The 24,657-nt window shown below is 41.6% G+C and overlaps 4 protein-coding genes across 7 annotated transcripts; 1 reads left to right on the top strand and 3 right to left on the bottom strand.

Annotated features, from left to right (window-relative positions):
• Positions 1-1,462: 1,462 nt before the first annotated feature.
• On the bottom strand, positions 1,463-7,981 carry LOC115758867 (alpha-aminoadipic semialdehyde synthase, mitochondrial). Of its 3 annotated transcripts, XM_030699656.1 has the most exons (8): positions 7,838-7,981; positions 7,602-7,748; positions 6,170-6,346; positions 5,732-6,110; positions 5,101-5,675; positions 2,578-3,733; positions 2,341-2,517; positions 1,463-2,264 (listed from the first exon to the last, which is right to left on the bottom strand). In XM_030699656.1, exons 1-8 carry the CDS (start codon positions 7,895-7,897, stop codon positions 2,146-2,148), a joined length of 2,790 nt encoding a protein of 929 aa, XP_030555516.1. In that variant the 5' UTR covers positions 7,898-7,981; the 3' UTR covers positions 1,463-2,145. The 3 variants fall into 3 exon arrangements, with proteins under 3 accessions (XP_030555516.1, XP_030555517.1, XP_030555519.1); XM_030699657.1 differs by lacking the exons at positions 5,101-5,675; positions 5,732-6,110; positions 6,170-6,346; positions 7,602-7,748; positions 7,838-7,981 and adding an exon at positions 3,834-4,442 and having other exon boundaries at positions 1,468-2,264; XM_030699659.1 differs by lacking the exons at positions 5,101-5,675; positions 5,732-6,110; positions 6,170-6,346; positions 7,602-7,748; positions 7,838-7,981 and adding an exon at positions 3,798-3,803 and having other exon boundaries at positions 1,468-2,264.
• A 428-nt stretch (positions 7,982-8,409) lies between these two features.
• On the bottom strand, positions 8,410-12,512 carry LOC115758913 (homocysteine-responsive endoplasmic reticulum-resident ubiquitin-like domain member 2 protein). Its single transcript, XM_030699710.1, has 4 exons — positions 11,871-12,512; positions 10,304-10,812; positions 9,263-9,619; positions 8,410-9,184 (listed from the first exon to the last, which is right to left on the bottom strand). The coding sequence occupies exons 1-4, from the start codon at positions 12,117-12,119 to the stop codon at positions 8,812-8,814; spliced, it is 1,488 nt and encodes a 495-aa protein (XP_030555570.1). The 5' UTR covers positions 12,120-12,512; the 3' UTR covers positions 8,410-8,811.
• Positions 12,513-12,613: 101 nt separating this feature from the next.
• Positions 12,614-14,056, top strand: LOC115758914. Its single transcript, XM_030699711.1, has 2 exons — positions 12,614-13,066; positions 13,125-14,056. The coding sequence occupies exons 1-2, from the start codon at positions 12,922-12,924 to the stop codon at positions 13,931-13,933; spliced, it is 954 nt and encodes a 317-aa protein (XP_030555571.1). The 5' UTR covers positions 12,614-12,921; the 3' UTR covers positions 13,934-14,056.
• Positions 14,057-14,818: 762 nt separating this feature from the next.
• LOC115758912 (dual specificity protein phosphatase CDC14A) lies at positions 14,819-23,018 on the bottom strand. Of its 2 annotated transcripts, XM_030699709.1 has the most exons (8): positions 22,551-23,018; positions 19,586-19,659; positions 19,258-19,523; positions 18,141-18,811; positions 17,317-18,069; positions 16,928-17,242; positions 15,607-16,149; positions 14,819-15,546 (listed from the first exon to the last, which is right to left on the bottom strand). In XM_030699709.1, exons 2-8 carry the CDS (start codon positions 19,638-19,640, stop codon positions 14,952-14,954), a joined length of 3,198 nt encoding a protein of 1,065 aa, XP_030555569.1. In that variant the 5' UTR covers positions 19,641-19,659; positions 22,551-23,018; the 3' UTR covers positions 14,819-14,951. The 2 variants fall into 2 exon arrangements, with proteins under 2 accessions (XP_030555569.1, XP_030555568.1); XM_030699708.1 differs by lacking the exon at positions 15,607-16,149 and having other exon boundaries at positions 15,422-15,517; positions 22,551-23,008.
• Between the last annotated feature and the right edge of the window lie 1,639 nt (positions 23,019-24,657).

Consider the following 24,657-nt stretch of genomic DNA (forward strand, 5'->3'; position numbering starts at 1 on the left):
ACTCTATGCAATTATGTATATAATACAGAGGCGAAGAATTACAAAAGAATAAAGCAGGGCCTAAATCGATTCATATTTTTTTGCTTTATCAAAGAAAGTTGTTAGTTAGAAAATAGAAATGCAAATATTGTTAGCTTTTGACACTGCACTCACGATAGCTTAAATACTCGTAATATAAAGAGTTTAACCAATTTTTACATATACATTTATATATACATATATAATTCATAAGAAAATGTAAATTGAATATACTTTTATTATATTTTTATAAATTTATTTTATAATCTTTAAATCTATAATAAAATATAGACAAATCACACTCAATTTGATTTTAATTTAATCTAAATTTGATGAATTTAAATCAATTTTTTAACAATTTTGATAAAAAAATAAAACAAATATAAATTATTTAAGCGGGCCTTGTACAAAACCGAAACCCTAGCTGACTTTTAAATTGAGTTTTTATCCAACTTGTAGGAGCTAATGTGGGCGTGGCAGTATTTTTAAATTGTTTTTTAGAGTCGCGTTGGTGACTTTTCCACCTGTAAGAAATACGCATTACCAGAGTTTGCCCAGGTCTTAATGGGCGTGATCAATAATCTTTAACGCTTTGTCTGACATATATACCAAGTTTCTAGACGTATGGACGATGACACGCATATACCCAATTTCAATTTTTGAATAGAGTATCGAAAAAAAAATCAAATCGTTTAATTTACAACGCCGACTGCGGCTGAGCTACTGGCGTCGGACTCTCGCTCCGGTTTCACAAATCCCATTGCACACATTATTATCGCCCAGACTGCGCCTCTCTTTGGACTATACGTAAATCCTCACTCACACTCACAGACACACACACAAATGTATGTGCGTGTGTATGAATTTGCATTGAATGAATCAAAAATTGTAAAACCTAAGCAAGCACTACTAGCACATCGGCCACATAGGTTATTGGTTATCATGGAGTGCCTGCCGCATGGTTTAGTTAGGCTCCAGCTGATAGCCCCAATCTGTGGGACAAAGTATAAGGCAAATGTGAGGTGAGGTTGTTTATTGGCATCCCAATTGAGACCGGTTAATGTGCACCGTGAAATCTGACAGAACCGTAACCCTCATCATGTGACTGTGGGAACTGTGGTTGGCCTGCTCTTGGCTAAATATAGCCCCCATTAAATTTATTATTTAACGGCAACAACATATTTTTATTTATTATTTCAAAATAGTTCAAGTTCAACTGATAACCCAAATAGCTAACGAGTTGCCATGTGACGAATAAGTTAATGTCAATGTAATCAATATATTCGTTCTCTCGAAAAAGAAGATGGTATTTCGAAATAATGAATCAAAAATAAAGCAAAGGTATTTCTCAAGAGATCCTTGAAACTTGTATTTAATCAATTTTATGTGGGGCAAATTGTACGATACAACACATCCATGTTTCACATAAGTGTGTGGATTTACTAAACGTGTGAAAATTACAATCATTATATCTTCGATACATATACATATATATATCTTCGATGTCTATATGGTTGATTCTCTACGCTGATTATCAATCAGTCTGGACTTAATACCGGAACTAACGCTTTCTCTTTACATTCTTACATTCTCACTCTAGTTTTCTTGAAATGAGTTTAACTCTAGTAAAATATTATACAATTGTTTTTTCCCCCTTTTTTCACTGCTTCTCGTGGAATTGTTAAATAATGCATCAAATCTGAAAAATTCAATTTTCTAGCTTTTACGGATTTGGACGATTTATCAGCAATTGATAAGATAGTCAATCGAAGCCGAATTTTCCTTCAAACAAATTCGTTCATATGAACGAAACTGATTGATAAAATGTTTCGTTAAATCACAATTGTATAAAACTGTGTATTAAAATCGACGTTGTTAATTTCCTGCCCCAAAAAAAAAAATAAAACAAGTGTAATCATAAGTACATATCATACATATAAGTATATAGTATACAGATAACAGTGCAGTCTTATCTAAATTTTGATGACTGGAAAAAAACAGGTCTATAAATAAACGGGGCATAAACACACACATAATTGAAGTGCAACAGAGAATTAGATAGAATCTAAAGAAGAAGAATTTATGGATTGTATTCAGCGAAAAACTAGGTGCTAATTCGGCAGGTAACTAATTGAGCCATCTGGATGTCTCCGTGGCAGTCAGACCCTCGGAGCGCAGACGCTGCAGCATGGGGCGATAGATGTCCGGCGTGAAGGGCAGCAGCACGCCGCGTTCCTGGATCTCACCTATAAAGCAAATGATATTTGAATATAATTATGACTGTATATATATGTATATATATATAGAAATTCGTTTACGCACCATCCAGAATCATTTTAGCCGCAATGGCAGCAGGCTTGCCCACGGTCATGGCCATGGCGGAGTGTCCCTGCGGCTGGCCATAGACAACAAAATTGATGCCGCGCTCCTCGCGACGACCGTCGGGCCAACGTATGCCCACCTCGTGGCGCAGCACGACCAGATCGCGCTCGTCACGCTCTGCAAAGAAAGCGCTATTGACTTGGGACGTGGCCGAGTGGAACAGATTGAAGCACTTACCAAAGGCCAAACGCTTGGACAAATAGTGACTGAGCGTATCCAGCGGGGAATGAAGCTTAACAACAGGGGTTTCATCCAGCAGACCCAGGCTCTCGATGCCATCCACATCGCCCAGACGCTCGACTAGCTTCTGTTTGAGGTTCTCATAGAAGATGCTCGTATCGGACATGCCCAGCAGATGTGTGACCAGCTGCCGCCATGTGACATCCGGTCCGCTGGGATGCAGCAGGGCATTCGGCTCTGGATCAATCAGGCCCAACAGCTGCATGGGCTTTATGGACTCGGAGAAGCCTTTGTAGCGTATGGTGCCGCGCAGCAGCGTGTGCACATCCCGGCCCAGACCATAGAGCGAGCCATATTTGGTGGAATCGCGATTCGGGAAGCCCTCGAGCGCGAAGCCAGGCAAAAAGTCCAAGCTGCGTGGATTGGACATCAGCTCGCCACCGCCAGAGATCTCCACAATCTGGCCCTGGCTCAGATATTTGGCAGCCGACAAGGTATTGAGCAGCACGCCACGCGGCGACCACGAGAACTTGTAGCGCAGCGCATTATTGGAGTGCTCCGGTGCGGGCAGGCCGCCACAGTAGCTGACAAAGGATTCAACAACGGCGCCCTTCTCCTGCACCTCGTGTATGCACTCCAGGGCCAACAGATGATCAATGCCCGGATCTAGGCCCACCTCATTCATGATTGTCACACCATTCGCACGCGCCTCCTCATGCAGTGCCGATATCTCATCATTCAGATAGCTGGCGGTGACCATGTGGGTGCGTTCCGCCACACAGTAGCGCGCAATCATGCCATGCAGGCTGTAGGGCAGCAGAGAGACAACCACATCCGCCTTGCCGCACAGCTCCTGCAGATGCCCGGTGCTCTCGTGCACGTCCAAATAGACGCTATCCACGCCCGCATACTGTTGGGCCAAGCGATCCGCCTCCTCCTTTACCTGCGAGCACACCGTTATGCTCACATCCTTCTCCCGATGCAGCCACTCGACCAACGGCGCCGAGACCATGCCGGCGCCCAGCACCAGTACCTTCTTGTGCGACTCGGAAAGGCCTTCCATCTTGTGGCGCGAGCGATTGCTCTGCGAATCGCGCAGCTCTTGAATATACTGGAAACCCTCAGTCAGCTCGCCGTTGCTAGCGATAATTGCCTGAACAAGAGAGGGAGAGAGAGAAAGAGAGAGCATGAAATAATATGTGCACTTATGTATTTACTTGGATCTGATAAGCTAAAGGTGAACACGTGCTTACACATTCCATATACTAATCAAGTCTTATAGACATAAACATTTCCATTTAAATGAGTATATTTTTAAGATAGATAAGAATATATTTTTAGTATCAAAATATTCCTAGTTTATATTCGATAACTGCTATAACTGATAGCACTAAAACAAATCCGACTAGTTTTCAAATACTGGGAACAAAGTTTTATAGTGGGAAAAAAAAGGTTTAAAGTAAATTTTGATGATTGTGCTGTATTTTTTTTAAGTATACGAATCCAAAGCAATAAAAATTAATGGGGCGAATTTCATGATCATCTTCCTCGGCAAACTGTGGGGTATATCGTTTTAAGCACTTCTCTGAAATGGATACGCAGGCAGACAGACAGCCAGACGGGCATTGTAAACATTGCAAAAAATTACTTTTCCTATAAATGCGTAAGAAAATCTGCTTTTGACAAGGGCAGGCGGACAGCCCAAGTTATGAACATCTAAATCTATCTATATCTAAATTATAAAATGAAAAAGCTTATATTATGCCATAGCACAAAATGTATATGAAATTATCAAAAGTAAATTCAAAATATTCTATAAAATTTAGACATGTGTACGCAGGCAGATAGACTAACATTATACTAAATAAATACTAAATATACTAAACTAAATTATATAATAAAGAGTTTTATATAAATATGGGGCTTAGATTCCAGTTAGAGGATACAAAAACTCCTATAAATGAGTTTTAGTTATGAAATATTCAAGATTAATTATACCATAGAAGAAATCGTTTAAGAAAATAACAATATAGGATTAAAATGATTCCACAAAATATGACAGAGATATTTTGGATATTGGAACGCTGATGTTTAAATTATATAATGAAGATGCTTATATTATTCGAAAAGTAGATTCCAATACCATGGAATATATTCCCGATAATCTTATTAAAAACGCAACAAAATGGGATAAAGTTAAATTAAATTAATGAATATAAAGCTAAACTCATTTCATAGAAGACTTTTTGATGCGATCATTAAAACACCCATTTTGTTAATTTTGTTTCATAAGATCAAGGGAAATATTCCTACTTCTAGAATTTTCCACGATTTCCAATCAATTTTACTCAGAACTTTAGAGAAATTTATGACAGCTAGCTAAGCTGCCTGAACTGTCTACATATACTAATAAAATAAATAAAGCTATAAATATAGATTCCATATAATCTGAGAGCAATATTCGATCTTTACTTAAGAGACATAGATCTATCGACTGCCACAAGAAACCCCTCTACTTACCGACTGTATGGGATAGGAAAAGTTCTCTTCGTGCAGCGGCTTTTTGGCATCGCTCCTGATGATATCATGGACATGGGGCGTTAGGAGTTCACCGAAAAGATCGGTAGACTCGCGAGGCAGCTGCGTGGGCATATTATCAATGGAGCAGACCAGCACTCCGGGTCCCTTGAAACTTTTGGTATCCTTGTTGCGGTCCGCATCGTACAGACAGAAGGGCGTATCGATTGTGGTGCACTCATTCATGAACTCTATGGAGCCGCCCGGATCGGCGGATATATCACAAATGGCGAGCATGCGATGTGGCAGTGCAGGGCTGCCTTTGCTGGTCGGCAGCCAGGGCGTGTTGGCCGGACGTAGCAGATTCTTGGCATCCGGAATGCTAATTAGCTTTGGGCTGCCCACAGCCCAGTAGATGCCATTGAGAATGACCGAAGCGTAGGCCGCAATTTTCTGGCTAAATGTGGAAATATAACGTTCGGGAAACTCATCATACTCCTTGGCATCAAAGCCGCCGCCCTCGCGACGCTCCAAATGATCCGAGCGGCTAACCTCGCAGCCGTACAGCTTATTTTGATCTAAATTGGGCACATTTTAGAGATTTCAGATTATATATTTCATTTTCAATACTCACTGCCGTGCTCTGCCACTTTGCGCAGCATCTCTGGCGGCACATACTCCACGGGCAGCTCGGAGAACACTTCCTGCGCACCCTGGGACACATTGCCGGAGCCGGTAAACACAAAGGTCAATGGTCCAATGGACTTGGGCATCATGCCCAGCGATATCTCATAGCCACAGTCGCGAATCGCCTGGCGGGCCATCGAGGAGTTGCGATAGTTATGCGCAGGTCCTATGTGCATGAAGGGTGTATGATGGCCCAGCGCCAGCAGGCGCAAGCCAATGCCATGCAGGATGTTCACCATGCCAGCTACTCCTGCGTATTTGCCAAACGCCACCTGGCGGGCGCCGCGCTCATCAATGATGCGCTCGTAGTCGATGAGGCGGATTTTCTGTGAAGCTTCGATTTTCAAGAGACCTGAAGATTTGTATAGTTTCTCGGTCCACTAACCTTCTCGAGTATGGCATCCAGCAGTGGCATATTCGATTCTTGCGCCTTGATCGTGTGCGAGAAGAAGCAGTATGTCTTGCCCGGAATCAACGCATCGATGGGCACCTGCTTAACGCCAAAGATCACGGAAGCATCGCTAATGTCCTCCTGTATCTGGGCACCAGCTTGCATATATGCCTAGATATATAAACACGTGTAAAGAAATATAAAATGGATTTTTGTGTAATTTGGAATTCTAAGAAATGGTCGAAATTAACTTATCTAATCGATTTCACATGCTATTTCCCCAAATATTATGCTTGCGAGTTTCCTGAGTATTATCATTTTTTTTCTTATCCGTAATCTCGCATTTAAGGTCTTAAGTATTTACAGTAAGCATAACATGCGATATTGGTTGACTAATGCCAAATCTAATTTATGGTTAAGAACAACTAAGCTACTCTATTGGCATTGTCAAAAGTTTGGCATAAATCTAAAACTCTTATTTATAGGAAAACAATTTTTGGATGATTTAACTGAAGAATTTTTGAAAACCTTAATTGCAAAGCCAAATTAAATAAACTAAATTTCAAATATTTTAAATTTTTTTGCAAGGATTTCATTTTTGGAATCAAATTGAACGCTAAAAAGAGCGTTTTACCTTTTGGAGAAAGTCGGTTTTTTAAGATGAACTAATTCTTGCTATTGTATAAGGTGTTATATATGTTAACCATCAATTAATATAATTCAATTAAATATATTATTCTCCTTCAAATCATGATCTATAAAACTAGTATGGTCCTTGGCAACTAATCACAAGTGATTTTCCCATTGGCTATCATGATGTTGTGTTATTGTTTTGAAAATGTCTATCAACATATATTGTTTTTGTTAAACTAGATTTTTATCTGGCGTGAAATCAGTTGACTGGACAGCAACAATTCCGAGCGAGATAACACGGAATTACGCTCCGTTTTCGGGCTTTGACTGGTTCCAAGGCCAGCAGCAATTGCCAAATTTAGAGCCCAACACGGAGAAGCTTATCAAACACATTTTTTTTTATGATGCCGCCCATTAAACGTATCGTTCGACACAGTAAACACGCTGCTGTAGCTAAGCCACATATGATACGATGTTGAAAAGATTTGTTGATTTTATATATATATATATTGGGTGTACACTAATGCACTCTTGTTTTCCTTTATATATTCATATTATTGATATTTTCTACTGGGCTTGAACCGGCGACCTTCCGCATGTTAGTCCGACGCTCAGGCAAAGCCAAAGCTGAGTTGTTGACCCAAAAGGAAGCTTATTTCTAAATTTCAGCCTCAGAGCTATTACTGCTTGGGCTAGGCATTGATCACCAATCAATCAATCAATCAATTAGTCAGTAAATCAATCAATCAGGACAATCTCTTTAATATACAGAAATTTGGTAGTCTTGACTCACCCGCATAGGATAGGCACGTCGATTGGAGGGCTGTACAATGACCTTGACGCCCTGCTTGACAAGCTTCTGGACATGCGTGGGTCCAAATGGCGCACGACGCTCCCAAACCGATTGATCCTCGCGACGTATGGCAATTACGCGGCTGTGCTGTAAATGTCAATGTCAGAGCGTATAACAAACGGGGATTCGCACGAGCTGCATCCCAGCGGGTATGCAAATTAATGACGTCCACTTACATGACGCTGTCTGGTGAGCGCAGGCGCGGTTGTTGGTCGCAATGGAAGCAATCGCCACATGTTTGCTTTGTTGTTTGCCAATGCACTTGCTGATTAAGAGGAGCTGGAGCGCTGAGAGTAGTCGCCGAATTTTAAAGTGTCTAACGAAAAATATATATGTTCCCAAATGCTGATGCCGATGCACCATCCGTCAGCACTGAGCACTCGCAGCGTTCTAACCCCGAGCAAGACGTCGACGCGCCCCTATCAGCGGCACGGACCGACGGACGGACGCACGGACGATCCGACAGATGGACGGACGCATGTTGGCGATAAGCGGTCATACAAGGCAACGCTGAACGCCGTACAGATCGTCTCCGGGGAGCGTGTAAGCCTAATAAAGAAACGAGAGGCGTGTGTATTAAGGTTTTTTTTTTTATGATCTGCTACTTACGCGCGAGTCGCTCACGCAGTGAAAGTGTTTCCAGCTGAAAATTTTCCATTCACAATCAAATTCCATTGAAGAAACGCGCTTGGAGTTTTCCACACGTGACACATTGATACGAGATAAGCATTTTGGTGTTAAAGCATATACATATATATATGCATATATATGTTTTTTTTTTATTATAATTCATAATTGCAATTAATCGGTTTCATAGTTTCGTTTTGCCTTTATAGCAATTGTAGCCATTCACATCAAAAACAATTTTATTTTTTCTTATCGCTAAAAAAATCACTAAAGCTACGGGGGGGCTAGGCTGAGGCACGGAGACGCAGGGTCAGGCCCATTTTTGCATGCTCCATGCACATACAGACATATTATAAATATACATATAATTCATTACATAGCTAGAAAAACAGATATTGCAAAGTTCAGGTATGCATAAATGATAAAATTTATAAATGTGAAAAGTGTGGGGAGTGTTAAGAAGGAAATAATGGAAACATAATCCAGAGGCCACATAGAATTGGACGCAGTACGACGTCAGCCTTTACAGCGCCGGCGCCTCGGGCAGCAGCGATGTGAAGAACGTTATGACAAATGTGCGCACAATAGAAATCACAGAGTTATTGGCATTCGCTGGCTCAACAGCCACAGCCTCAGCGGCAGCAGCAGCAGCATCGGCCTGATCCGCACCAGCGCTAGCTGGCGCTGGTGGCCGAGCTGCGTCCTCCTGTGCAGCGACTGGTGCTGGTTCAGCGGCAGCCTGCGGATTATTGTCATGCTCAACGGCAGCGTCCATCATGCGTTGAATTTGCTGCACAGCCGCAAAGGCGGCAATATTATTGCCGCCAGCATTGTTGTTGCGGTTGATGTTATTGTTGTTGCGCTCGCGACGACGTCGCAGTACACCAATGTGATAGCTAGAAGCGAACAAAAATGATTATGAGTTATTTAATTTAGCAAATCATTTTGGCTTTTAAGCCCACTCTCGTACTCACAGATAAATAACACTTGCGATGAGCACCACCAGCAAACAGCGCATTGGCGACGAATTGAAATATAAAACTGTTATAAAAATGGCCAATCGGGTAAAGCTAAAGAAACTATCCAGCCAATCGCGCATCTCCGGCTCCTCTTGTATGTTAGGAAAATTGAGTCCATCCACTTGACGGGCCGCCGGCTGCTGTGCAGCGGCCTCCTCATTTGGCTGCCCAGCACCAGGGCCAGTAGCGCCCGCCACCGGCACCGGCTGATGTCCCACAAGCGGCACACCCATATTGTTGGCTAGGCCAGGCATACCTTGCATAAAGGGAGGCAGCATTGCTGGTGGCAGAACACCGCCCGTGCCGCTAGTGCTGAAAATAAACAAATCGATATATTATTATTTTATTTACTGTACATATATAGATAGTTTAAATGTGTAAGAACATTTAACTCACGCAAAATATCTGTGTTTGCCACTTTTACATTGAATAACACGCGAACATGGCTATAACAATTTGGCTAGATATACATATACACCGATATACTATAAATTGTGTGAGCTTGCAAGGATATATAAAAACAAATAAAGATATCGCTTTGAATTGCTTGCAAAATCAATAATCTGCAAACGTGGCGCAGTCTCAAACTGTTGACACGTGATATATGAGCGAATATTTGCGGAATTAGGAATTATTTATAGCTGTCGCCAAAGAAGCAACGTCGATATATAATACCCTGCCCCAGACACCTCAGTGACTAAGACCAAAGACTGAAATTTTGTTATAAATAGTTTTAAAAACCAAAAAAATACAAAGACTTTCGGCTGAAGTTTTATATATTAGTATTACTCAAAGCTGACAGGGTGTATCCTAGTTAAACTTGTTGCTAGAGTCATGCATAAACGAGTCACAGATTAAACCTGTTTTAAAAGGAAACCTTTTCGCAAAAGCACTGTGGAAATTAATCTCAGATATTTACTACCTGACTATGTTATGACTATATCATATATCAGAACCCATATCATTTCTATTTACGCACGCTTTTTGGGAACTCACCGTTGCATCGTCTGTTGCATATACACTGCATACCACTGCTGGATCCAGGCATTGTACAGAAGCACCTGCTGCCGCTGGAAAGCCATTTGTGAAGTTGGGGATGTCGATGCCGATGCCGATGTCGATGCGCCCTGGGCCGCAGCCATTTGATAAGCCTGATTTTGCAACTGCAGCCAGGGATGAGAGTCAATCGTTTGCTGTAGGTTTGACTGCTGGTAAGGAATCTGAGCTGCGGCAGCTGCAACGGCGGCGGCCATATGACGCTGCCTCAGCTCGTTGTCAGTGGCATTGATATCCACGCGGCGCGGCGCGGCTGTGGCTGTGGCTGTGGTCTCCTTTGGAGGCGTGGTTGTCTTATACGGTGCCTTGGTAATATTTTTGTTAGCGCACACCAAATGAAAGATGTGATACTGCTGATAGACATCCTTGTAGCTGCGTATAACCTCCGATAGCTTTTGGGCATCATCCAGCAGTTTGCCCGAATAGATGAGCTTTTGGTCGTTAATTTCCTGTAACACAAAATAAATACCACTTTTATTAGCTTCTAATACAATAGCAAGGGTAGGCTTTAAATAAAAACAAATAAATAGCCAATGAATTTGGGTGAATTTAAAATGCAGGATTGGAAGTTATTAATTTCCAGTACAGAAGAGACTTTGCATCGACAGGGCAACTGGCTGCATCGAAATAGTGTTCAGTCTCTTTCTCTGTCCATCGGTTTGTTTGCAAGCTAATCTCTAATCTCCAAGTCTATGCATATCTACCTATGATAACAAGCTCCAGTATAGCTTGGACTCACAACAAAAACGTATGCTATTAGTTTCTCCTGAAGATGTCGCTAAATAAGCTTGAAGTTTTTTTGATTATCAAAAACTCCGCCTTTGTTGACTACCTACGGACCAGGAAGTTGAGCTTTTCACAGCATTTTTTGTGTATTTCTAAGCAAGTTTATGGCTTTTCTTACGAACCGTTTCAAACCCATTTAAGAAAACATATATACAAATCTCCTTAACACATCGTTCACCCGTATCACATCGTTTTCGCGCAGCCAGCCAATAAATGATATTTATACTCTGCACTGCATTTTTAACATATGACATCAAACTAACAACATTTGAGACATATATACATATTGTACGTAGAGTATATATGTATTAGCTTGCCGGGTGCCAAGATATTTTTGCTTATTAGATTAACTTTATCTAATATTGTCTGATGAAATGAAAGCAATTTAGCTTTAACTAGCCTAATACAATAAAAATAAGTTGCGTTAGACGTGTCCAATTGTTGGCTGCACTTAGAGTTTGTATTAAATGACGTGTACTTCGGCAAGTCAACGCTAAATTAAGACGCAAAAGACAAACAATTTTCGCTCTTTGAGCGTAGAAGATACACATATAGCAAATAACCAAAGATTGGCCAGCGCCCCGCTTGATAAGATAGGGCATGTTCAAGGCTGACGTGAATATGAGGAATATGCTAATATATGTATATGTGTATGTGTGCGTGTGTGTTTGTGTCTGTGTGTTCCTGTGTGTTTGTATGTTGTGTGTATGCGAGAACCTACCGGCTTGCCGGGATACACCAGGGACAGCTGCTTCTTGAGCCTCTGCACCGTCCAGCAGAGATCACTCTCGATGTTCATGTCGTCGTACTGCTGATTCGACGATTTAATCAAGAGCCTAATGCTGTTGGCTGCGACAGCGGCAGCGGCAGCGACGCCTTCGTTTGTTTTGTCGCGCGCAGCATCATAGCCAGCGGCCGTAGCTGCCGCTGGGGACGGCGACGGCGTCGTGGCTGCAGCGGTATCGTCCATAGTTTAACCCTCACCCTCCCGGGCACTTTCTGCGACGTTGCTAATTGCTTGCTACGCACACTCGATACAAAATGGAGCAACAATGCCAGCGACAAGCGACAAGTGTTTTTAGTGGGCTCGTGATTCGTCAGCGTCCGGCAGTTGGTAGGGGGTGGGCAGTGGTATGCAGAGGCACCGTATTTTCCTCTATACTTGTGTTTGTATTGTGTAGACTTCCACGGTCACTTTACGTCTCCCCTCTGGCACGATTTTCATTAACAATAAATTTAGCTAATCCCGAATATTGATTGAGTTCTACTAAAAACGTAGCTGTTGCTGTGTTTCGTTATGCGGCTCCTTGCATTAAAATGAGAACTGTTGATTATGAAACGAATTTCCGAACAGAGCCGAGCTGAGCAAAATAAATAATCAAAGTTCCTTCGTCTACAGCAACACTTGTTTTAATACACAGCCAGGGTTGCTTTGGCAGCTGTGGCGTTGCCACTCTCGACGACATGACGTGTATCTAGCAGATGTCAGCAACTATCTGTTTAATATTATATTTTATATGGTACCATTATTATTTACTATTGAAAGTAAAATCAATCCATAAATAATTATAGTATAAACAGTCTCAGGGCAAACAATAACAAACGGCAAATTTAGTACATTATTAATGCCGAGTGATTGGCAACACTGTCACATATATCAAGTTATTTTGAAGAGACGCTAAATATAATTTGTATGCGTATTTCCCAAGCGCAGAAGCGTGTGCAGCTCGCCAATAGATTTTTCAAAAATTCCGGGGTATATTCAAGCGCTCATGGAGAACAAGTCATCTGTTTCGGCGCTTCAAGAATATTGCGCTCAGGCCAAGACTGGTAATCCAGTATATGATTATATTGACGGCGAAGACGGCGGTTATGTTTGCAAAGTCGTTTTGCTGGACATCGAAGCCTATGGAAATGGTAGGAATATGTAGCAAACATTAAAACCAATATTAAAAACTGAATTTAATCTTCGCAGGACGTTCCAAGCGTGATGCCAAGCATTTAGCTGCCGCCAATATATTGCGCAAGTTGCGACAGCTGCCGGGCTTTATTAACTTGGATGCAGATGGCGACGGCGAAGTGCAGGACAACTTTAATTTAAACAGCCTGGCCGAGCTGACAAACATGAACAGGGACATGTTGAAGGAGCTGCGTGATTATTGCGTACGTCATGATATGCCGCTGCCTATCATTGAGATAGTGCAGCAGAGTGGCTCGCCAAATGCGCCCGAATTTGTGGCCTGCTGCTCCGTGGCCTCCATCAAGCGTTATGGCAAGTCTGACAAAAAGAAGGATGCACGCCAGCGCGCTGCTATTGAAATGCTGTGCATAATATCGAACGATTCGGACAAAGCTAGCCCAGAGACGCAGCTGGTGAGCACCAAGACGGGCAACCCTAGCGAACTGGAGAGCACCCTTGAGGACGTAGAGGCCGAGCGTCGTCGCAAATTCAAAACATATCGTGAACTGACCGATGCCGGAGGGGAAGAAAATCAATCCGTCAAGCTATGCGATCGTCACAATTACTTCAAATCATTCTATCCACAATTAAAGGAGGCCGCTTTTGAGGTTCTGAATTCCACTGATCACGTTTCGTCCAAGGCAAAGCTCTCGGCTGTGCTCGGCGCACTTAAGCTAAATCCACGCATCACACCGCTGGAAGCAAAGTCAATGGAACCTGTGCTGCAGATTGAATTGAATTGTGATTACGATTGCGTGTTTATTGGTCCCGAGAGCAAGATCTATAATAACATGATCCAATACTTTCGTGTCATGTTGGTTTAGACTGAATGCGATCAGAAATGCTGGTGTTTCTGTATATATAACATATATTTCAACTAATACTTAAAACTAAATAAACGTGTTATTTACAATAAACACTTGAAATAATGCACATGATTATTATATATATACGTATATATATATATTGTATATTAATATCTATACTTACAACTACATTGTATGCATAAACTTTGTACGTCGCTTAGACCTAGTAAACGTCGTATAATAAAAATACATACATATGTTTAAATATAAAAGCGAGAGTTCTGTTAAGGTCGTCATGTACAATCATTTGTTAATAATGTTCAATCAATTGGGCGAAGGAACGAAATCGCAATATTTACAATTATCCTTATTCATATAAGTAAAATAATTGTTTCTAGTTTTACTTTATTTTGCAATTGTATTGTAATTTGATATTACGGGAATTTCCCTAATTGCAAAACTCAAAAAACTATAAACACGCGGTTTCTCTTGTATTGCATTTCTAATTTATATATAACAAAAAAAAAACGATTGAATGCTAAAAACAATTTGCATTTATTCACGTAGCATCAATCGCATTAAATGTAAAAGCACTTATATTTTTTATTGTAATTCAAATAAGCAAAAAAAATGTAAATAAAACTTGAATGGTTCATACGATCAGACGAGATTATATATGTGTCTGAAAAATTTAAGACACACTGCCAAAGCTAGCTTGACACAGCTTAAGACTTTCCAATACCCTGCAATGGATGCAGATCATAAACAAATCGAATTATTTCAGCTGAAAGTGAAAATAACAATGGATTCTCAGTTAAGCTTAGGCAATTATTGAAGAGAATTGCGGATTCGTTCCTATTGCACCCAAATAATGTTGTATTTAAATAAACAAGCCCAAGTTTCATTTGTGGGCCTAGTGTAAATTTTTACTATTAATACTATAAGATTTTCTTTACAAAATAAATGTCAACAATAACAATTGCAGCAGCCGGTTTTAGCTTTGACTCTCTCACTATAAGGTTGGACCAATCCCCACCTAGTAGCTGATCTTCTTGCGCAGCTTTAGGTGCTGCTGTTGCTCGCGCTCTGTGGTCAGGCGACTGGCTCCACGCGGAGGATGTTGCTGCTGCCAGGGCAACGATGGTGGTTGCGTTGGTGTCGGTATCCCAGAATTGGAGGCTGATGTGGAGGCTGATGAGCCCGACTCAGCAAAGATTCGACGCGAAAGCCTAAAACTGCCGCCTCCAATGCTGGTTGTGGGTGTGCCGCTGTTACTATTATGTTTACTGCTGCTGCCGCTATTGTTGTTGTTATTGTTGTGGCTGTTAATGTTATTTTTACTCATTGTCGAAGCAGCGGCTGCAGCTGCCGCCGCCGCTGCTGCTGCCGCTGCGGCAGCGGCAACAACGCTTGTCTTTCGCAGCAACTTTGTGTTGTACTCGTCGCACTTGTCCTTCTCGATGCGTGTGGAGCTGAGCGAACGCTTGTTCCGCTTGTTGCTGACCAGGTTATTAAAATGATGCTCGTTGTTGATGGCACGCTGTTCGTCGCTAGCGGCACGTCCGTTGCCGCCATAGATGCCCATACTAAGCCGGCTTGTGTCTGGGGGAGGTGTAGAAGAATGCGAATTACTCAAATTGCAATTGTGATTGTTGTTCAAGTTGGGTATCTTTGACTTGGCAGCGCTAGACGCCTCAGTTGTAGTTGATGTTGTCTTTGCTGTTGTTGTGGTTGCAGCTGGCAGCGGATTGGAGTTAAGATCAAGCGCACCGGATGAGGTTCGTGTCGCTATATTGTAGCAAACGGCACCGGCACCGGCACCGGCACCTGCGCCGGAAGCACCACTACCGCAAGCATTGGCCAACGACGAGGACGACGACGAGGATACGGTGGGCATGGCAGAAACATCACGATAATAACGCGCCGTTGCCAGCGTGCACGGCTGTGCCGCTTGCTCGCCAGCCCCAACTGCTGCCCCGGGCCGTTGATAGCGAATGCGCGACCGACCTCTCAGCGTCATGTGATGCAGCGAGCTGCGTGTTACACTGCCTCGCACCGGCGGTATGGTCGCCGAGCTGCCAGCACCACCACCGCCAACACCGATGGGTATTTTACTCTCATTGATCGTTGCGTAGGGCTTCAATTGCTTATCGAGCACAGCGGCTATGGCGGTAGCGGGCTGTTGTTCTTGTTGCTGTTGTTGCTCCGCTTTGCGCAGATGCTTCAATTCCATTCTGTCAACGGAGGGAGGGGGAGCGAAAATGGTGAGCCCACAGCCAAGCACAAGAGACAAGAGAGAAAGATGTAAGAGTTGGAGTAGAGGGCACAGGGTAAGCTTAACAATTGCACAGGAACCAAAAACGAAAAAAAAAAAAACAAACTGCGAAAATGCAAGAGCAACAACATAAACATAATGGCCAAAAGGTATGTAAATAAACAAAAGAAGAGTATCGCAAGCACCCAAAAATTTTGAAATCGTTGTTTTTTTTTTTTATTTTTGTAATTTTGCATGCACAAACAAATTGTAAGACTAATTAATTGGAAAAATGTAAGTACATACTCAATAAACAATAAAAACAAAATAATTAGCTGCTAAAATTAGTGTTGTTAACGAATTTAAACGTTACTTTTTGCCGGCGCCAGCAAATCAACAGTTATCGATATCGATAGATATAGATATCGATAGCCGATATGCTCTCACGCCAGTGTTAAAAGTGTGCAAATACGGTTAGCGAGGGGGGAAAATTATAAATATGCTAAAACTATGTATACATATATAAATATATTGTGTACTTATAATATATACAAACTGGCAAAAGGTGTAAAGCGAACGAAGGACATCAAAAAAGGTGTACAAAATACTAATACACTAAACGAGAATACAAAATGCCGCAGCACAGTTCGAACTTGAAATCAAATCGTGTTCAATAATAAAATGTGGGTGTGTAGCGCTGTGTTGGAGGGGGGTAGGGCAATCTATTGTGGTGGGTGGGTGTATTGGACTGCACTTACCTCTTGCTGTAGATGGCCAGACTGCGTGTGCGACTGGCCGCATTGGTCTGCACATTGTTGTTGTTGTGGTTGTTGTTAGTGCTATTGTTGTTACAGTTATGCAAAGAGTTTAGATTATTGTAGTTATTGTTGTTAAGATTATGTGATGTTGTTGTTGCCGTCATCGTCGTTGTTGTTGTTGCTGCTGATGCATTGGCTGGCAAACAACTGCCGGCTTTAAGGCCCAATGACGCCGCGGACACATTAACCACATTGTTGTTGTTGCGAAATGGCTGGGAGCGGGCACGCGTATGTCGCTGATTCTGATCAGACTCGCTGCAGAAGCAAAAATTACAGGGTATTTGTGTTGAGTACAGCTATTATAAGAGTCAAATATATTAAAAGCCCACCTGTTGCTGTTCACAATACGCGAATGATGCCGACGCAGCGCCTTGATCTGATTGAGTTTGTCGCCCTGCGTTTGGGTCTGCTTCTTCTCCAGCGCCGTTTGCGTCATGCGCACCGAGGACGCAATCGTATGACGAGCCGCCTCAATCACATTGGAGCTGGGCTTGCGCAGTTTTTTCTCGGTGCAGCTGCTGCCGGGTGGATCGAGGCTATTGGACATGGCGCTGGTGTTGCTATTGCTGCGATTGTTACCGCCGCCGGGATTCACCAGACGACGCAGCGAGTTCGCTATTACCGTTGGCTTGTTGGCATTCGAGGGCGACTTGCGACGACGCGTTGAGATTGTGTAGGTGGAAGCGAGCGGGTGATCGGCTGCGGCACTGGCCGTGTCCGTATCATTATCGCTGCCATTGCAATTGGCCTCGTCCGTCGAGTGATAATGCAACTCCTGCAGTTCTAGCTGCTGCTCGGAAAGCTCCTCATCGGTTTGCTCACAGGCTGCATCCAATGTATCCTGATCATTCAAATGCATTGTGTCCACACGCTGTGAGATGCCCTTGACGCGAGTCAGCAGCAAATCAACATGGTCAAAGGGATCTGACGTTGCCAACGGCAGCGGCTTTTCTTCGAACATCTCAATCTTAGAGAACTTGTTCTTAAGCTCAATGCTGTAGATGCCATACTTGTGCTGCAGCATCGACAAGGAGTTGCGCCGGCGCATGCGTTCGCCCTCGGACCATAGCCAGCACTGTTTGCTGCAAAGATTGTAAAATAATTGCAATTATTAAAGGCTTTTCGGGATTATGGTTGCGTCAACGCCACTTACTCCTCCATCCACTGCTGCTGATGACCAATCACCGAGCCGGGTCGACACAAGCGCAGCCATGCGATGGCCTCTAGCGCACTGAAGCCATAATGCTTCATTATATAGGCACCAATCAGGCTGCCAGTGCGTCCCAAGCCCGCCTTACAATGCACCGCAATGGCGCCCTTTGTGGTCTCACATATGGACAGAAATTTCTTGAGAATGGCATCGCTGGGCGTGCTGCCATCGATAAAGAACAGATCCTTGTGATCGAAACCGGCATTCTCAAAGGATGAGGCATGGTAGACCTTCGCATTCAAACGGATCACAGTGGTCACATTGTTGTCCCTGAAGTAGCTAAAGTAACGCTCAGGCGCATGACATGGATAGCCGTTTGGCAACGTCTTCGACTTCTGATGCGGCCCACAGAATGCTATAAACTTTTGCGGTACTATCCAATTAAAATCCCCGTTCTCAACACGCTCAAAGTACTCGTACTCCTCCGCATCAAAGTCATTGAAGTTAAGGAAGCCCGCCTGCAGGCCCTTATGTATGGCATTGAGGCAGTCGAGCAGCGAGATCTTAAAGCTGCTGGGCCCATAGCTGGCATCACAGAAGCGCGTGTATGCAGGTACATCTCCAGTTGCGAGCAGTCTGTAGGCCTCTTCTGGAGTTTTATTCAGATAAATTATCTGAAATAAAGTGAATGTAAGATGTTAATACGCAAGCTATTTTCTGTATAATAATATTGTACAAATTCAACAATTTTTAATTTTCTTATACAATATCTCATTATATATATAATGTTAGTGCCTTGTTTATAGATGGATTGCCCTAGATTCTATTTGAGCCTGTCTTGTCTTACTCAGACTATATAACTCTCTTTCCAGTTGTTTGTATCTCATACATTCACTCCCAAAGTCTCTTTATACACCTTCACTTCGCTTGACTGATTCTTAACCCAATTTTAAACTTAAAGTAAGCTTACTATATTTCCTTTTTCATTATGCCCACCCAATTGCTAACACCTATTGCACATACAAGCCAAACCGTGTGGTATGGCCAAGAACAAGGTTTTAATTTCCGTCTTAACGAGGCGGTGCGAGTAAGATATCCAGCCAAGAAAGGTTACACTTACTGCATACGAACCAATCAGGTAGGCTGCATTGAGACGCTTCGCCGGATTCATGGAGGTGTAGTGCACGATTTTTTTGTTCGCGTGACTCTTGGCACTCAGTTTGGTGTTGAGCTTCATGCAATAGCGATACAGTATGCATATATTTAGCGGCCCGAAGTCGTTATAAAAGTTCTCATAGACATACTCATCGTCTATGCTAAAGTAATGGGTATTTGCCGTATTCTTTGGCTTGATGTTCTTTTTGAATACCACAAAGAATAGACGATCTGCAATAATGTGGAAGTCAGGTTAAAAGTTCACGGAAATGAAATCCAAAACTAGCACATACCTTCTTGCATCTCTGTGGCACAGACCAACAGATCCGAATTGTCGTCTTCCAACATTTTGAGTGTGTTTTAGCGACTGCAAAGACAATGAAAAGAGTTCTTAAAATGCAATGTAATCTCTGACATCCTCAGTTATCTTTGACAAACGAGATACGAGTCTAGTGAGAGCACCATTTTTAGACCCTGCTCGCAGCTCAGGTCTGCCCACGCGTAGTTCTCTCTACAATGCTTCCGCTTGATTCCATAATAAATAACAATTTTATTTTATTTTTTTTTTATTTCAGTCTTTTCATCTTTAGCCAATGAAATCGCCCACCCAACTGACTTTGCCTTAATTGGATAAAGTAAATGCTGCTTTCCGCAAAAGGTTTCTCGCATATAAATATAGTACATAGTACATATGATAGATAGTCGTAAACTGTATTGGAAAATAATAAACATGTTTTGTTCGATTTATATATATGTGAATTGGCCTCCTTGGCTGCCAAGAGGAGCACAATGTCTGCGACCATGCCGCATTTTCATTATTTGCCCCAGTTTTCCGTATAGGCGTGTTTGTGTGTGGATTATGCCTTTATTGATATGCATAAAAGGCACGTCAGACAGTCGTGTCCTGACATCCGCATCCTAATAAAAGCTACTAAAATAGCAGTGCAACGACTACTAAATACCCTGCTATCTAAAGCCTATTCAATGACTGTTTCGAAACTCTAATTTGTTTGACTTTTATAGATTTCCTTTGTAAACATTTTAAATCTATTTGAATCATAGGTTTGGTTGAGCAAGGCTTTTAAATTCTTATTTCCTGCTGCAACAGGATCTACAGAACTTTTTCGACATATTTATGCTAACTATAAGAACGTATAGATGGAAAAGTTAATTTAATTATAATTTAATTTAAAATATTGACTGAAGTGCTACGTATAATATGAATAAAGGCACACGAAGGATATATATGTTTGGTCCTCAAATAGGCTATGCCATATATTTAGGCATACTAGCATATAGGTATTCCTAGTATGGAACATATGGCTGGGGCGCAAGTTCTCGACACAGAGCTGGGTCAATAATAAAGTGCTTTCGTCGAGTCCTCCAACAAAGCTTGTGGGGATGATGTCGAGCTCTGTGAGCCCCCAAAGTTTATGATGTTGGCCTGCCATGTCAAGGAATGTGTGTCGTTTACACACTCACTCAAACACGCACACACGTAATACACACACGCACACACACACACATTACCAGCACATATATACTATTCGATTTTATGCAAATTCTTAACCTTTTGCTTAGCCAATCCAAAAAACAGTTGGCGTGCCGTTAGGGAATTTTCGTTAAAGGACCTACATTTCCTTTTCCGGATTTAAAGTTTAAAAGTCAAGCTAGCACAGGTTCTTAATGGCGGATCGGCATCATGTCAGAGCAGGCAGGTAAGGCGAAAGTAAAGCTAAAGATAGATTACAATCAAAGTGAGAAACTACGGACACAGTCGGGTTAATATACACATACATATATCTAGATATTACACATGTGTGGGTCTATATGAATTTACGAGTGCGAAATTTATGTGCTACGGATACAAATTAAAAAGAGTGACGTATCACTATTAAGGTGTGTTTCGCCTGAAGAAAGATAAACCGATTTCAAGAATAAGGTAATTGAAGAAATACAGAAGTCAGTCGAACTTTAACATTTTCACTTTTATTCCAATTTCAGTGGGTTGATTTCGATTCGTTTCAATTACGATCTTATCTTATGGATCTTATATTCGAGTTTCATAGAATTTCATAGAATGTAAAATTCATGTATTATATATATAAAATATATATTATATTGCCAACTGAACAGTGAAATGTAATTAAATACAGCTAAGTCTTATTAAACCCTAGTCTAACATCATACATCTACATACATTCATATATCATCATCACTAACACTGAACTTGCTGTTAAAGTGTTGGTAAATATAAAACTTCTAACGGGCATTTCAACCTTACACAAGTGTTTCCAATACGTAGTTTACTTTGGCGCAAAGGCTTGCTATGAAATTCCAGCGCGCCAAAACAAACATGCATATATACATAAGTATATACCAAGATATGTACATGAACATGTATGCATGTATGCGCACTGCACGTGACGAAAACAAATCATATCACCAAAAACAATCATACACACACACACACACATGCACATGTACCGCTTATCGGTGGCCGCAACGTGTAAGCGAACAGGGTCCAATTGCATTCGTTGGTTTTTTAGTTACATCTGAGCTGGGCGCAGAGCGTTTGTAAAACAATAGGTATTAGAAACAACTTTTTAAAAATAGAACTGCCATATGACGTCATCAACTCGCAACAATAGCAAAGCACAACAACAAAACAAAAGCCACTCTCTGTTGTCAACGTAAAATGAATGGCGATGTTCGACTGCGGCGATTCACAGTTAGTTGTCAGTTTTTTTTTAAATGAACGTCGAGGCCGAAGCAGAGATTTTTGCCGCGCGCATAGCACACACACTCACAGACAAAACAGAAAGCAATACACTACTACAACAGCAATAGCAACAGCTTCTCCAACTGCTCCACGCTCCACACTCCTCCCACAGTGTTTGCTGTTGCCCTGTACTGCGCATGGCTTACGTTCGCTCTCTTGCTCAAAAGCTGATGAGCTCCCGCTCTCTTTCATTTACACTTGTTCATTTGTCCCGCGTGTGTGTGTGTGTGTTTGGTGTTGTATTAATAAAAGCAACCAACGCATTTTTTCAAATCCAACAAAATGAAACTAAAACGCGAAATAACGAAGAAGAAGCACACGTCGCACTCTATGTTATGTGTACTGCGTAATCAATTTTTGGGGGTATACTCGTACTGGGAGAGCCGTCCGCTGGACTATTTTTATGGTATTAACGTGGTGGGGGCTGTAACAGTTGCATAGTTGGCAGGCAGGTAAGTATGTGGCTGCGGACTCACCTAAATATTTATGGGTGTTTGTGTATAGATATGCACAACGGGATGGGGCAGCAGCAGCAGTAGCCGTAACCACACCATGAAACTAGAAATTTAGCTGTGACAAAAAATGGACTCTGCATAACACCACACAATTGTTTATAAACTTATTTTTTTTCTGTGTTTGCGGGGGGGTTATAACAAATTTTGATGACAAATGTAACACATAAAATTTTGTTGATTACAGCCCAAATAACAACATTTTCAGTGTGAGTTTTATTTTTCAATTGGCTCCTGTATCGTTTGGAATTCGTTATATGTTTTCATAAATCGTAACGACCTGACGGAGGTAAACACTCAAGCTCGCGTGCGATCGACTGCTCGGTAGGAGCTCCAAATGTGAACTGGCAACTCGTTGCGGCGTTGGCGCTTTTTCCGTTGCATTTTGTGCTCTCCTTCGTTTTGTGTTTGTATGAGAGCTGTCTATCCCCCGAGCGTCCTTAAAAACCATGTTGGCGCAATTAAGTTAACCAATACTAAGATAACCGTTTTTATTACTCGCTCGCTCTCTCTTTCTGCCGCTCACACTCACTCTCTGCGTATGCAGGGCTGCGAAAATACTAAAATCGCGTTGCCAACACACAGAATTGCCAACGATGTGCTTAGTGTGACAGTTAAATTTAAATATAGGGACACATTAAATAAATGGTTTTGCCAGAATGAAATTGATTTTAGAAAATTAGCTTTTCCAATAAAATAGATAAGAAATATTATTATTATTAGTGTTATTAATGGTTGTTAATAAGACAATAAAAATAAAACAACACTTAAATCTTGCATAAGCCACAAAACTCTTTTCTTACTCACTTGTGTTCGTGAAAACATATTCTCTTTCCAAACTCATTCTCATTTTGTGTGTTCGTGTCTTCTCTAGTTCGAGTTGGATTGAGTTGCGTGTGAGCATAAGTACTTGATGTTTTCTTATGTTGTGCCAACTGATCGTAGCGTGTAGGGGCCATTTCTCACAACCATCCGATTATTGTTGCCTGCCTTGTTTGACAGGACGCTTTGAGCAAGGTGTAAAGTAGCAAAAAAAAAATTAATACTCTATATATTTGATGGTAGGTAGTTATTTATTTTTTCAAAATTCCCACACAAACATTTTAAAACGAAAATTGTGGTTTTTTTTTTTTTTTTTTTTTTTTTTTTATGGTTTAAGTTACTTTTATTTTTGCTAATTTTCTGTTACTTTTCACTTTTAGCAACTTTTATCAGCGTGAGTGAAAATTGTGGTAACATTCGATTATAAATATCCTCAAATGCGATCGCAGCTCAGCAGGTACAACCGATTGTAGAGTGTATGGGCTACTTTATGACTTCATCTTCCGACTCTCTTATACTTGCGATCGCTCTTGAGCTCTCGCTTAAAGTATCTCAAATACATTTCTCGTGCCGCACAACAAACCGTTTGCTCAGTAACGAGTGTGGATCTTTGGCGAACGGACGGGTTTTTCGGCAGTCCCGGTTTTTCAGTCGCCGTCCTCTGATTGTCTTGGGAAAATATCTTCTGTGTTTGTGTCTGTATATGTATGTGTGTTTGTGCTCCCTTTAAGTTTAAAAAAAGAAGTCGAAAAGTGTTTGCTGTGACTGCAACAGCAACAAAAACAACAACAACTGAGCAGTGTTGCATGTTTGTTGTTTTTTGTGTATAACAGAAAATGTTAAATTAAAACTGCAAGGAGTAGGAGTGGGAGTTGTTGCACGCCGCGGTAAGAAAATAACCAACTCAAATTGTTCTCAACAATTTAGCTTTAACCTCAACTTATACTTTTAACTTATAATAAAAAGAAGTTATACGCAGTTTATGCTACGCAGCTGTTGTTGTTGTTGTTGTTGTCGTTGCCTGCGTTTATCTGTTTTGCTCCGTTTGTTGTTACTTCTTCTGCTTCGCCTTCTACTTCTCTGCATCCGCTGTTACTCTCGCTGTTGTTGTTTTTACTGCAAGACTTATCGCTAGCTGGGATTTTTACTAAAACAAAAAAAAATGTATGTATTTCATTTTGTCACAGCAAAAGTTTACATTGTAAAGCACATGAATTCTTTCGGATTATATGCGACTTGTAACATGATG

The sequence above is a fragment of the Drosophila novamexicana genome, unplaced genomic scaffold, assembly GCF_003285875.2.
Source record: "Drosophila novamexicana strain 15010-1031.04,08,12 unplaced genomic scaffold, DnovRS2.1 tig00000193-arrow-pilon, whole genome shotgun sequence".
NCBI lineage: Eukaryota > Metazoa > Arthropoda > Insecta > Diptera > Drosophilidae > Drosophila > Drosophila novamexicana.